Source organism: Falco biarmicus, chromosome 2, assembly GCF_023638135.1.
Source record: "Falco biarmicus isolate bFalBia1 chromosome 2, bFalBia1.pri, whole genome shotgun sequence".
Taxonomy (NCBI): Eukaryota; Metazoa; Chordata; class Aves; order Falconiformes; family Falconidae; genus Falco; species Falco biarmicus.
Genome location: NC_079289.1, coordinates 118,182,746 through 118,197,965, shown reverse-complemented (window position 1 = coordinate 118,197,965; position 15,220 = coordinate 118,182,746). Strand labels below are relative to the sequence as shown.

General features: G+C 36.8%; 1 protein-coding gene across 6 annotated transcripts in view; it reads left to right on the top strand.

Annotated features, from left to right (window-relative positions):
- The window catches only part of NECTIN3 (nectin cell adhesion molecule 3), a 69,672-nt gene that overhangs the window by 36,210 nt on the left and 18,242 nt on the right, over positions 1–15,220 (top strand). For 5 of the 6 annotated variants that reach the window (XM_056328120.1, XM_056328119.1, XM_056328122.1 and 2 more), the window contains exon 5: positions 2,649–2,800. In XM_056328120.1, coding sequence (XP_056184095.1) covers positions 2,649–2,800 — 152 coding nt within the window. Of the gene's footprint in view, positions 1–2,648; positions 2,801–10,627; positions 13,463–15,220 lie in introns of those variants that run through there. The other variant, XM_056328116.1, reaches the window with a different exon arrangement.

The window sequence follows — 15,220 nt, the reverse complement described above, 5'->3', positions numbered from 1 at the left end:
GTATTGGTATTATCTAGCCTTTAGAAGGAGGATACAAGCTGTGTGTATATATGAGTACGGGTGAGTACATATCTTGTACACTTACAAGCCTGAACAGTTTGTCATTACTCAAGATAAAGCCTACTGTAGTTAACCTAATAAACTGTTATGATGCAGTATATAAAGCAAAGCCCAATGAATCTAGTAGGGATCCAACTATTATTTCATTAGTTCTGTTTCATTATTACTTAAGTAGATTGTAAACACTTGAGCAGGCTTTTCTATATCTGCATTTTAAAATCTGGAAATTACAGTTGAGATGGCAAATACTGCTTACTGAATTACAGAATTTGTCATGTTTTTCAATAGCGCTCAAGTAGCTGCCAAGACAAGATAAATGCAATGTTTTGCATAATGATGGAAACTGTCTCAAACATATGTCCCCAGTTGGAAAAAAATAAAAAAACAAAAAAAAAACAATTCATGAAATGCAGCTGTTAAGTAAGAATATGGTTTGGGTGGGTCCTACCCTGAAACTTACTGTTTTGCTTTTACAGTGATGGAGGCATTTTGGGTAAGAGACAGAAGAAGATGATAAAAGCAACTGTAGATCAAAATCTGTCCTGTGAAGAAAAAAAAGAAACCTAACTATTTAAAATTGATTTGTTGGAAGGAAATAACTTTCTGAAGGACAGTGTAAATTTATATGTAGCTATGTTACAGTGTTTATGTCAGTAAAATCACAGGAATGTTTACTGATGTGAAGCTGTAATCTATTTCCCTGCCTTCTTGATGGTAGATATAATTCGGTATGTAGGAACAGTAGGCATAATGTGACTTGAGAATGTTGTATTGATAAGTTTGCGATGGCTTGATGGCAGTTTCACAGGAAAACAAAACATGACTGTAACAGACTCAATCCTAAAAGCAGCCATTGAAATCTTAAGTCAGTATTGCAGCTACCTCTGATCCGAACGGCGTGGCAGCTCTAAAGTAGGTTTACTAAAATACATGCTGCAGTAGGCTGCCACTCCTATCCCATGCTTAGCTTAAAATCAGTGAGATAGCAACAGCCAAAAATTCATATGTTTAATAATCAATAAGACCTCTACTTCCAATTCCAGAAGAAATACACACATTGAAGGCATTTCAAGCTTCAGAGGTCACTTATAAACTTCCTAAGGTTAAAATTGAACCAACTTTTACAAGAATAAGCTTAATTTTCTGGAATAAAACCACTGTGCTGCCTTATTTGAGCAACAACAAAACCCATCCAAGAAGCTGTAAAATACTGGTAAATGAGGAAATGCAAGGCGGGGGGTGTGGGGGCAGAATTCAGTTCTGTGCAAAAGAAGGATCACTTGAGTGGTTAAGGAAACAGAAACTAGCTGCTTTGAAATTGTGTGCTATTTCACTGGTTTCAAATTCTAGGTGCTTCTAGAACAACCACACCAAAAAATCTTCCCTAAAAGCAAAGTTGACATTGTATTTGCTAGGGTAGTAATGTTCTAATGTTCTCATTTTAAAAAGTTGCATATATGTGAATTGCGTTAGAATAGAGCTTTCAGACCATTTGGCAATTGTATAATGTTTTTTGAAATAGATACTGCTGTTACTATGAGTTATGAAGTACATGCTTAATCACTTTTATCAACTTTATGTGGCTGAAGCAATTCTGGGCAATAGTCTTGGTCAGCAAAGCAAAGGGAATGTTGTCTTGAACCTACATTTCCTGGAGATCACGTTTACTGTTAACCACGGGGGTTTTTTTCTATTTGAGAACCTATTCTTAAGTGTCGGGGTGGCTTTTCTGTTCCATACTACCTTAAAAAATGATACTTGCTAAATGCTTCCAAGATACGGACACCTGCTGATCACATTTGAGTGTAGACTTAGTCCTGCTTAGCTGTTAATAGATACTTGGATAAAAGTAAAAATGGGATGCAATGGTATGAAGTTACACAGGTGTTTCATGGTAGTTGGCAGTTCTGTTAAGATAGTGGCAGTGCCTTTGCCCCTGGCCCTTTCCCTGTTGAGCTTACAAGGTGGTTCCTGCAATCGCATGCAGAACGCTAGAGGGAAATAAGATTTGGAAAAACCAGTTGATGGGGAAAAAAATTTTAACCAGTTGTTTCCCCAAATATATCACCAAGCACCGAATTTGGTTTCAGTGCTGTGATTTAGGTGGAAAAGTGATGGGGAATGAGAAAAGGCATGTTGAGAGGGAAGAAACAGCTTAAACTCTTGCTCGGAAGTCCCAGTTGAAACATCCTATAGATGAAGCATGTACTGACAAATATTTATTGTGACTGGATGCAAAAGAACAGACAGATAATCTTGACAGCAGTCTAAATGCTTCTTGGTTTGACTGTTGGGTTTTAGAGCTGCAGATGGATTGTTCCCCCAATTTCTTTTGTGATAATGCTTTCTTAGCTGTAGCAGTGTTATCTGTAGACAGTTTGCTAGTGCCAGCAGATTTGTCATTTAAAGGATTTGGAACAGAAATTAAGCACTGAATGTTGAGTGAATGCTGAGAATATCCAATGAAAGCCCATTGACAATGTCAGAGCACGGATAAGCTCACTCTCTAAACTATTGCAAATAGCATTTTAAACCTGTTAGACTGTAATCTAAAGATTGACAGTTGGAATATAACTGTTCTGTTTTAGGTTGGATGGGCAATGGCCTGACGGTTTGCTGTCTGTCAACAATACTCTGCAGTTCAGCAGCCCATTGACTTACAACTACACTGGGACTTACATCTGTAAGGTGACTAATTCACTTGGTCAGAGAAGTGATCAGAAGACAATCTACATATTAGGTAAGTCTTTGCTAAAAAGTTGGAATTTTTTTTTGGTCAGTGATTGAAATAGCAAACTGAAGAGCCAGTTGATGCATAAAATATTAAGGGCTTTCAGTTGTGTGAAGAGCTTTTGAAAGTATGGATTTGAGAGCTACAATAAAACTTGGGATTGACCTGGCTTCAGTAACAGCAATGTACAGTGGAAGTTCTTGAGGTTGAGGTAGTTCACATAGTGCTTCTGAGATGATTATATTCTCTTGGTAGATGAAGTTTGGGGTTTTTTTCCAATGTTAACCTGCATAACATTAACCTGTGCCTTGCCTGTAATAAATTGGAAAAGACGTATTAGTGGGAGGGGAACAATTATGTTTAGTTATGTCAAAGATGCTCTGCTTTAAAGAAGTTAGGATTATGATCTGTATGTGTGCGTTGTATTCCAGCTACTCATTGTCTCCTTTTCTCAGGATGCATATATCCAGTAACTATAAAGTATCTTATGCAGAACTCTTGTTGATCTTAGTGTGGTAAATTTGTGTGTCTCTTTAGCACCACCGCTGCTGGAAAACATCCTTATATCTATTAACACAACGTAATTAATGTTTCACTATGACATCTTTGTGAAAGAACAGCACGACGTAGGGTATGTGTGAATAGTGCTATACAAATGAAAAAGCACTCCAGATTTCCATAACAGATCAGCTAAATTAGCTAATAGCTAGCTTGATCAGTAAGTGCTAATGTGTTATCATTTTGTAAGGAAGATAATAGACTTGAAAATTAAAACTTCATTATGTTGGGTGGTGGTGATGCTCTTTAGCAAGTTCTTGACATGAGTTATTCCACAATGTGAACTGTCAGAGTGCATGTTGTCCAGTTAAAGGATAAAAACATAGACGACTTCTTTGCAAGAATTTAAAACTACATATGAAGACGTAAGGGTGGAGATGAGAATGAAAACTTAAGATTATAAAACTGAAGGTACAGGATGTTTGAAACCACATCTTTTAGAACTCGTATTTGACGGTTATCTGCATCTTCACAAAAAAGGATTGGGTTTGTCAGACTGACATAACTGCACTGCAGGGTATTGTGGACAACCAGTAAGCTCTATTTAACTGATTAGTCGATGACCTTGTTAACTGGGAGCTTCTAAATAGTTTGAGACATTGGAATTATTTGTGAACAGTTCTGGCTTTGAAAACTGACAAGTGCTGCAAATCAATATGAGCGTAATTTCTGTGAGAAGTTACTTTTGGATGCTTGGTTCTAATACCTCCTTTATGGAGAAGAATAACTGCCTGTGTGACAGTCTCAAAAAAATTACAAAGACTGTTGCATTGTATCAAGTCCAACAAAAATATCATCATTAAATAGGATGAAATATTCTCTTGGAGTGTAATATTCAAATACGTTTACTCAGAAAATAATGATACATGTTTTTATAGCTCTGTTGTGAGCCTCAATGTAACTGTAAGGAGGGGTGAAGTTTGTTAAAGTCCACCACTTCTCAAGTTGTCAGTTCTGTGAATATGATGTGTTGTAATTACAACTCATGCTTTTTACCCTGGCTGTCATACATGAAAATAAAAGGCTATCATTCAGTTTGTTTGAGAATAGCAGACTAAACTGGGTTAACTATAAAATCGCATATATTTCCTAAAATGAATCAAATTTTTGAAAAAGCAGAATAGACATACATGCTTGTGCAGCCATACAAATACTTTAGCTGACATTAATTTCAATTTTAAAGAACTTAACTTTGACATGTAGCATGATCAACATCTGAGAAAATAAACATGATTTTTAGGCAACTTATCTGGTGCTGTATCACTACAACTAATGCTCAGGCAAGTCGTAGACATCAGTTTAATGCTGAAACAAGCATCCAGCACTCGGCTTTTAGATAGCCTGGAGAAGATAATAGATGGTGCTTTTAATCAGTTTGGTATAGACTTTATGTGTTTAGGAGATAAGATTAAAATGAGATAGGTGAGGCAATCGAAGTATAGTACCTGTATTACTTTCAGAAATTAATAGTAAGCACATTTTATTGTAACTGTAAGAATAACTTTTCAGTGTGACTGGCTCTTTTAAGTAGGTGAAATGACCTTAAAATTATGCAGGATGGATCAGTGACTGAAATAACAAATATGTCCATCTTAATTGTCATTCAGGTTACCCTGCAGAGGGGAACGTGGGAGACTGGTGTCAGAAGTATTGAAAATGAGACTGCAGTAGTAAACTTTTAAGTCAAACTGCTTACCACCTTCATGTTTGACTTCACTGAGCAGATACTATCTAGATACTTAGATACTAGTGATGGTGAACATGGCACTGCTGTACTGTAAAAGAATAGCTCAGTTAATTTATGTTTCTATTTTGCCTATTTTACACTGTATAAAACATGGCAAAAATGTGAACTGAAACTTTGAAGATAGCAGTCAAAGCTGTATGATCACACCATCTTTCAAATGTTAATTATGAAGCTGTCAAAGAGGATTTATGAAGTTGATGTTTCTGAACAGTCATGATGCTGGTAGTTGTAAAGATTTTTAACTGCTAGGGGAAAAAAAGCTAGTAAGTTGGAATGTGTTGTAGGATTGGAATGTAAGATGAACAAAAAAATGGTTTTGGTCCTAACATGCTTTATTGAAAAATAAAGCTGTATTTTTAATAAATTCTGTGATCCTAACCTTTATGTTAAGACTCCTGAAGTGGAATAAGGAAATATAAGATAAGTAGTTGACAGGGGACTAAATAGTAGATTTACCAGCTTCCCATTACAGGAGATGATCCAGCTTTATACAGGTAGGGGAATATTAAATATAGGGTGTTTGAAGCGAGAGCCTTTTTTAATGCTGGTTTTAAAGGCACAGGTGTCTACACTTCACTTGTTCAGTGATGTAAAGTTAAACTTGGCATGTATATTTGTCCAGCAAAAGCAAGTCGTGCTCCTTAGGGAGTTCAGAGGTGATCAAGTGCTGAAATTCCTGACTTGGTCCTACAGCAACAGGTTTTCCAAAACAAGTTGTCAGCTCTATATGTAAAGCACTTCATCTATGTACATTTACTCAGGGGTTGGTTTTTTTAAACAAGGAACTGAATTTTATTTTCTTGGCTCTGTGTTCCCTCACCTTCATGTTGTTTACTGAGGCTTCCCCTTTCTTTATTTGTGAGAGAGAGGTGACCTGTGAGACTCGTACTAAGATAAAAATAGACTTGCTTCTCTGTCATCTTTTTAAATGCCTGCCTTTGGAGGAGACTTTTTGTTAAAAGTAAAGCTGGTTTTAGCCAGCAGTTGCAGCAATTCTAGGAAGATGTGACTTCTAAGAACAGTCACCTTCTTGCAGAGTGGATATTGTCAGCATTAGCAGAGCACAGGCTGATCATCACTTCTGTTTCTGTTTCTTCATATATAGACCTCTTTTCTGAGAGCACTGTGAATACGCAGCTGTATTAGGGATAGTGATAAAACCCACTTTTTCTGCTGTATGGAAAAGGGAGTGCCCTGACTGCAGACTTGTGTGCTGCCTGGTATAGCAGGCTTCGAACTTTCAACATCATTCCTGAATATTGCTTGCAAGCTTGAGGTTATGATAACATATTTTCTCATGTCAAAAAAAAATGCCAAAATACTCTATCTGGTGTGTGGAAATTCCAACTGGAAAGTGCAAAAGTACACTGGACTTGGAAAAAGGATGATTGATGAAAGAAATGGTCAGTTGCCTTCAGGCTTGAACCACTCTTCAATCATGCTGCCAAAATGGAGGGGAACAGACTGAAGATACTCCTAGGCAAAATGTTTAACTCTAATGCAGAACCCATGTATACAAGACACTGTGGGGAGAAGGTTATGCAGTGTTGGTAACGGCTACTCAACTCCTCTAGAGTAGGAATGATTGGAGAAGCTGTGATAAATCTAAAAATCATTAAACCTCAGATATTAAGAAAGCCTTCTTCCATGGAAAGGCTACCTTCCTTGCTGTTACAAGGTTGTTGCACCATAAGCTGTTCAGCAGTTGGAAGAAAGGGCTGTTTTTATAATGCCTGGCTACATAGTTATGAAGTACTTGAATTTTTAGGTATTTAGCATCTAAAGGAAATACAGCAGTAGCAGCAAGTTAAGAAGCAGAGGTAAATATGTCTTTGTGCAAACATAGTTCACGTACAGGCAGACACTTTTCACTTGGTAAAATGAGAACTGCAGAGAAGTATCTTGTAATTTGTGTGAAGCCAACTCACTGCTGCTTTCCAAGTCATTGATAGCAGGCCTTTCTCTTGCAGAAGGCAAAGACAGGATTGTGGGAGTCGAAGTGTGGGGCTTGAATAGTGTAGGCTTTGTGTCCTGCCTTAAATAGGGAGAACTAGGCATTGTCATGGCTTTTGGAACTACTTTGTATTAATACACAACTACTAGCCAAGGTACCTTCCCTTCCAAAACTTTGTTTCTGTAATGCTTAAATGACACGTTTTAGCCAAAGGATGTGTGTGCCGCTATTGAGTTTTCTTCTTCATTACTATAGAGGTGGTCCCTTTACCTGTGAAATATTTTGAAGTGGGCTGAATCCCAAGTGGGTTGTAGTTTAAAAATAGATTCTCTAGCTGATTTTTACAATGGTGTGCTTGTAAGCACACCAAGACAGGACTTAACCTAAGATTTTGAAGCTAATGGTGTGGTTCTAAGGATGATTTGTCCATCTCTTTGTCCATTCATCCCTGATACTAGGCTTCATGTTGGCTTGGAATTCCCGTAGGAACAAAGATGGGTCCTGGATATTTGAACAAGGCTTTACTGCAGGGGGATTGAGGAGTGAAGATGTAGTGTTTGGTGATGTGAGACGTATCTTGTAGTTGGATGTCTTAACTTATCTTGAGCAGAGTTTCTACATTTATTTGGATTGTAAGAGCTGGGAAAACTATCAAGAACAGTCCTTTGAGGGAAAAGTAAAAATACCAGAAGCTTTTGAAAGTTGGTACTGACTTCCATGGGAAACATCTGAGAAATAAGTAATAGAGGGAAGACTAAGCAGTGTACAGTGACCATGGTGCTTTGAGAAGGTATTAGTTTTATTTGAAGTAGAGAGTAAATCTTGCTTTTCTTGGTAGAAGATTGTCAAAGGCCTTGAAAGAAACTAGGAAAAAACAATCAGTAGGAAATCAATGTTTTTTGAATAAAGTGTCATTTAAAACAATTGACTTAAAGTGGTGTGCTTAATGTTCTGTGGAAAGCATTGAGAAGTCAAAACCACATATCAGTGACAATGTGAAATCTTATAATTAAAGAGCTTGTTGGTATGAAAGAATAGTCTTTCACACCAACAGACAAGAGTGGAATTTCCTTAATTTGGAGATAGTATTTAAGGTGTGATTTACATGCAAAATTATGTGGAGTGGAGGTAAGAAACTCTGGCTTTCCTGGTTTTAATGTTGTTTTCTATTTGGGTGCAGGGAAGAGGAAAAAAAAAATTAGCTTTACTTTCAGAAAGCTCTGGGTGACATCAGAAGTTAACTTTACATGTTCTTAGTTGTAACTGGCCGTATAAACAAGGAGGGACTATTTTGATTTCATTATTCTTCAGCAATAAAAGGTCCTGACACAAATAGACAGTAGAAGCATTCATGGTTATATATTCGAGGAATTTATTTCAAAATGAACACTGAAATGATGCTATATTTGCAATGAATTTGAGATTAATATGTTAATTAGTGCTTTTAGATAATGCACTGGGACTACCTGACAACTGGTGGATGAAATGGAAGTTTTGAAGGAAGTGTTTTGCAAATCACTTGTATTTTAATATGTTAATAATAGACTGTAATTGCCACTGTGTTTATTTCACATGTTTGATGGTTGAACTTGCCAGGATGCAAATACTACGTACTTGGGAATGCATATTTTGTATTGTGTATGTGGAAGATGGGATTTAAGACCTCTTTATCAGAGGGAAATAGATCAACAATTACAAAGCCAGTCTAAAAAACCAAAGTACATACAGCCTGGAAGAAGATATTGCTGGTACTGCCTGAAACTGTATTTTAATCTAACAAATCTTGTGTCTAAAGCAAATATATTTTCAAGGAAGAGGGTTTTGAGTTTAACTTCTTGACCTGTGGTTTTGTGGGATGTGGGAACCCTGGTAAACTAGGATTCCATAATCTCTGTTTCTTTGTTAAATTATTAAACTTGCTTTAAATTGTTTGTTACTAAAATCATCTGAATTCCTCTTGTTCATTTTGGTAGTGAATCTTCCTTGTTCAGTTTCCTGTCTCCTGTCAAATTAATTTCATTTATGTATAGCTCCCTAACAAATCACCACTTCTACATAGTCAAGTAATATAACTCTGTGCTTTGAAAATCTGTGTAAAACCTTACTTCTGTCAAGCTTAATGTTCTGTTCAGCAGTGAGGTGCAGTCTGAAGTATGATTTGTAGTGATCATGACAAATGTGGCAATTCTGTGTAGTATGAGAATTGTATGGCAGTCTGACTAGTAAAATTAAATATATTTATGAATCTTTCAAGTTATGACTTGTCAACTAACTGGAAGCATGACAAATCTCCAATTCTATCTATTTTGCTTTTTGTGGTGGTAAATTTAGGGTGCCTCTGCAATACAGTAGCAGTAGTTCCATGAATCTTGCTTATGGGCTTTTAACTAAATGACATAATGAGCTACTTGGCCGTCCATATAATATTCTCTCTAAAATATTCAAGCTATAGTAACATGTTGAGTGTTTGTTGCTTTACTGACTTGAAAATTACCTTGCATTGGGTGAGGCAAAAAGCCGGTTTTATTCAGTTTCAGTGTGGCACAGAAATAGAAACTGAAGTTGCATGTCACGTTGCGATTGACTGGGATAATCTCAGGAGGCTTTCTCAGTGTCATCAGCCCATCACTTGCAACCCCGTCTTCAATACAGATGTGATCTCCAGTAGATCTAAAGAACAAAGGAAAAAGCTGAGTGCTGGAGAAGCTTGGTATCTGGCAATCTGTTGTTTACTTGCATAACGTGATGTGAATCAGTTTATATTTTCTATTAAGAAATTGATACGGAAATTTCTTTCTGCATGAGGGATCAAATTGCTTATAGGACAATGCCTAGACATCATTTTTACTTCAAATGTTCCCTTTAATTTTAAAATCCTGAAAGCTCCTTACTCAACATAAGTGTTATTTTGAGATTAATACATGCCATTTTTAACTGTGCTTCTTTAACTAATCCCAAGGTGTAGCGGAGTAAATTGTATTAATGCAACAAATGTTTTTGGAGAGAATAGCTTAATAGCTTAAAAATCAGTAGTTCATGTGCTGCTGACTGAGCACACAACTCATAGTTTTTCATTCTTGCATTTGCTGCCCTGAACTATTTTTGAAGTGGGAATTTGATGTGGAATAATTTACTCTGTGGCATAATCAATTAATTTGATCGAGTATTTCTAACTGCTGCCTGGAAAGATAGAAGGACTGCTTGGATTTTTCCTAATAGGTGGCATTCTTCCATGGGGGAAGTAAATGAACTATGAATAGTCGACATCTGAGCAGAAAAGCTGCATCACCTTGCTTTGAGGAGGGCAAGATGTCTACTTTAAAAAATACTTTTATTTCCTCCCCATACTTCCTATCCTGCTGCAGTATAGCTCAAAACCACATGTATAAAGCTTGTTCAAAGCCTGTGGGAAGTGTATGATTTTTTTTTTGTAGTGCCATGAACTTGAGAATGAAAAACTATTCTTGTAGAACATACCCATCAACTTTGCTTTCTTATAAACCCTTAACTGATTTAGCTTGCATTGACATTCTGTGCCTTTTCTGTGTCTTGTCTACTTCTTTGCTCTTTCCATTAGATCCTCCTACTACTACCACTCGACTGCCCACGGTTCCCTGGCACCCTTCGACTGATGGCATCACAGGTTTAGCAACAGAGCCTAGAATAATAGATTTCCCATCATCAACCTTGCCAGCCATGCAGGAAGACACTTGGGGTACCGTCATCGGTAGTGCGGTGGGTGGGGCGCTCTTCCTCATACTTGTCAGTGTTCTGGTTGGAATTATCTGCTATAGGAGAAGACGGACGTTCCGTGGTGACTACTTTGCTAAGAACTACATTCCACCATCAGATATGCAGAAAGAGTCTCAAATAGATGTTCTTCAGTCAGATGATGTGGATTCTTACCCTGACAGTATAAAAAAAGAGATAAAGCATCCAATGAACAGCTTAATATCTAAAGATTATTTAGAAGACCCTGAAAAACCTGAGTGGAACAATATAGACAATATTAACAGGTACCAGGAACGTTATGAAAGACCAATGGATTACTATGAAGGTGGAACATTGGGAATGAAGTATATGGGTGGTGAATGTTATGATGACAATGAAGAAGACTTTGTTTCTCACATAGATGGCTCGGTAATATCTCGGAGGGAGTGGTATGTGTAGTGACCACTGAAAACTAAACATGTACCTACGGTTCATTTCGTTGGCTGATCACTTTCAGATTGTTTATACTTACACAAGAGGAGGAATAAACTTTTTGAAACTGATGTTTTTTCTTTGGGGGGGGGGGGGCATTTTTATATTGTGACTCGACACAATGGAAATATTGAATCTGGGGAAAATGTATTTGAGCTGCTTTTTTTCCCAATGCTGTACTACTGTTTAAGATTTGAGTTTTAATGCAGAGTGCTTATATTGGTCTATGTCAGAGGTAAAAAAGGCTAAATTAAAGTTGCCATTGAAAATCGTTTAAGAATAAAAAGTGGCTGTCTTGGCTCTCTGATTTAGAAAGAAGTTTACCTAAGGCAATGATCAACTAAAATCCTTGGGGGCTTTTACTTCACAGATTAAGTGAATTACTCCAATCTAGATACCATCCATGGTAAACTTAATGCTTCTGTATAGCAAATACTTCACAAATTAAAAAGAGTTACAGCAGAATCAAAGCTTTATTTTCAGATTTTTCTGCACAAAAATGAATACCTCTTAGCATTTTAATGAGCCTTCTTGTAACTATGTACTTAAAGTCATTGCACTGAAGTTAACTTATGAACAAAATTTTGAGGAGTAACTGTGTAAACAGGTCAAAGGCTTGTCTCTGAATAAGATGAAAAATATTTTTTATAGTCATTGATTTCTGAAGCTTATGCTAGTGTCTGTATATGTACATACAGTAAGATAGTTAGGCCTGTAATTGGCAGGATGTCAAAACTCATTAACAAATACCAGACTTTTCTTGCAAGTACACAGGCTGCAATTTCAGAGACCTGTTTCTGAGGCTTTGTGGGAATCCTGCATTGAATTTGAAAGCTGGAGAAGTGGACACAACTAAGGAGAAAACTCTTAACAGATTTTGAAGCTGGAGGCTAATGCAAATTTGGTTGTTTTCCTGGGTGCCAATAAACATTAAGCATGCTAAGAGGTGTCAAAGCATTTGCTAGATTTTTTTATGACCAGAAGTTAAATCAGCGGTTTTACGCTGCTTCTGAGTAAGTTATAGCGCTTGCTTTGAAGAGGTTAAATAACATCTCAGATTATTAGGGAAGTGCACACTTGCATTGCTACTTCACATAGTGAAAACACATTCTCTGATGGTGCAACTACAGAATCTGTTACAGCATCTGTGAAACAGCAGTTTAGAATAAACTGTGCAGTTTCTGTACTGCAGTGGATTTGTTTTCCCTGCAAATGATCAATACTGATTTAACAACTTGTTCTTGAAAACAGCATTGTATGTAGGGCATCTCATTTGACTTCTGAAGTAGTTCTACTTTTTGTCTTGGGCAGGTTCACCAAACTAGTTCTGATGATGATGTAGGGAGGAATGAAATAACTTTAGAGGAATTACAGAACAATTATAAATTCATAATTAGAATAGTAGATACTTTGAAGTGCCATTTTTAAGTGTTTAGCTCGAGGAAAATGAAGCTGGTAAGGCTATTAGTATTTGAAACCTGGAAAGGGAAAAATCCTTGCTGCCTTTGAAATAGGCTGCGTAATTATGGCTGCTGCGTGAGCATTCATGCTGGAAGTTCTTTTCTATTCTCAAGATCTTTGGTAGCTTTACAGCATTTAGAGCTTCACAAAAATAGTTGTATTGAACGTTGTAGACAATACACTGTGATTGCATATGACTGCATGTCTTTTAAAGAAGAGTAAGACAACAGCTTTATTTGAAATTCAAATGGAAAAGCATCCCTGAAGAACTTAAGTTCATGTTTGGATTAACAGAGTACTGATAACATGATTGACCAAAGTCTCAAGAACAATAGCAAATTATATTGTGTGTAGCTGTAGTTTGGGTGCAAACACAAGGAAAGGAGTTAGATTTTCTAGCAGAAGGTTCTGATCCAAATTATTTCTGGAATAGAGATACCATACCTCTCTTCAAATGAAAAATACTTGATATATCATCTTTAAAAGATGGTGTTATTTGGAAATAAACGTAACCATAAGCCTGTTCTCCACATGGGATATCTTGCTTTTGTCTCTGTGGATTGTTTTGTTTTTTAAATATATATATATTTAATTCCTATGGGTTAAGAAGTTGAAATGTTTTGAAGTTGATAATAGCGATAGGGCTTACGCGTGTTGCAATGTTTTGTACATTATGTCTGCTGTAAAAAGAATTGATTGTAAGTATAAATGGCTGTTGTGTGAATAAACTTTTTGTTACATTCTGGAACATAGGTAGTGTTCAAAAATGTTTGACAGGTACGTTCTCAAAATTGGAGATGAAAAAGCATAACATTACCAGTGGTTGGTAAGCTGGCCGAGATGGGCTTTTTAGCATGCCTTCGTGGAGACTCAAAGCTTACAAAATAAGTGTCTTCAGAAACTATTTTTAAAAGTATGAACCTTGGGAATGATAAATGGGGATAGGTGCTGTCCAAACACTTTCACTTTAAGCACAGCTCATACACTGTCTAGGCTTCACATTCTTTTTTTTTTTTAAAAAAAGTACTATTTTTTCAGGTTTTGTTTTCAGTTACTGTAGCTCTATTTTAACCATATTTCTTGGAGTGAATAGATTCCCATCTTTTCTGACCACCTGGTGGTTAAGATGCTGTGTAGCTGGCACCACGCACCTCGGGTGCTCTCTGGCTTGTTCAGCTTGGCAGGGTAGTCTGGGTGTCTGATCGTTTCTCCGGTGAGACTGATAGAAGTTTTGTGCCTCCTTTTTTGCCAACGTGATTCAAAAAAAGCAAAGAAAGTGAGCTCTCTGGTAATTGCACTTCAGTTCCTGTATGTCACTGCACTTTCTGGGATGTTGCTATTTTTCTTGGTGTTCAGTACTAAGTGGGAGGCTATTGTCATCTCACCCAAAATGGGATTTAGTGGCTGAACTTTCAATGAAGATAAAATACTTTGATGTTTCAATATTATAGGAGAGTTCACCAGAAAAAAAGACTCTGGGAAATTAGTGCAGTAGGGAAAAGTCAAACTCTCCTGGTGTAATGAGAAGACCAAAGCATCTTTGTGTACTCTGGACCTAACAGTGTATATTGGTTCCCTGCAACTTTCCTACTTACGAGCACCCAGTGGAAACTAAACTGAAGCCAATTAAAATGCGGTGGTTAGGTGAGCCTTCCACTGCTCTGTGTGCCCATTCTGCTGGAGACAGTGGGAATTATTGTTCTTACGGATATGTAGGCTGGTATCAGACGTAAATGGAGCTTATGCCAAGAAAACTGTTTTGTAAAATAGAACAAAGATCAAATGAGGGTGGTATGTTACATTAATCTTCTGGAGTGAAATAGCTTCCTGCAACTTGTTAATCTGTCTTTATGCCTTAACTTTAAGATAGTCACACAAAACGCTGATTTCTTCTTTTTTTTTTTTTTTTTTTTTTTTCCCAAGCTACTTAAACATGCCTGCATAAGTGATCCCAGGGGAGTATTTCTGTATGTATCTAATGTTGTGTGTCTTCATATGCAGTGAGAGGACAGGGATGCCTTTATTGAATTGGAAGGAAGGTGGTTTGGTTTGGGGTTATTTGGGGTTTTTTTTCCAAATGAGGGATGAGAAAAAGATGGCTTTGTCCAGCATACAGGCAGAACAGCATTAGAATGATGAGTAATTGGTAAAAGATACTGCGTAGCTTTGTTTTTTTGACGTGTGAATAGAATATATAGTTGAAGAAGCTCTTAAAATTTCCTCTGGTAATAAACAGAGGATGGTTGTGTAGTTTCAAGAAACAGCACAGGATTATTTCCAAAGGAAAATAGCTGAAGTAAACTATTAGAAATACATTACAAGTATAGAGCTGTGTTAATTTTAAACTCTTTTTTCTGTTTACCTTTCTGACCCAGTAACCAGTATAGATCAGAGCATTATTTCTATATGCTACCAGTATTTTACAGGTAAAATTTTTAGTTGAAGCTAAAGTGAATTATTCCAACTGTGCAACATTTTGATACGCCTGTTGATGCCAGCTTGAAAC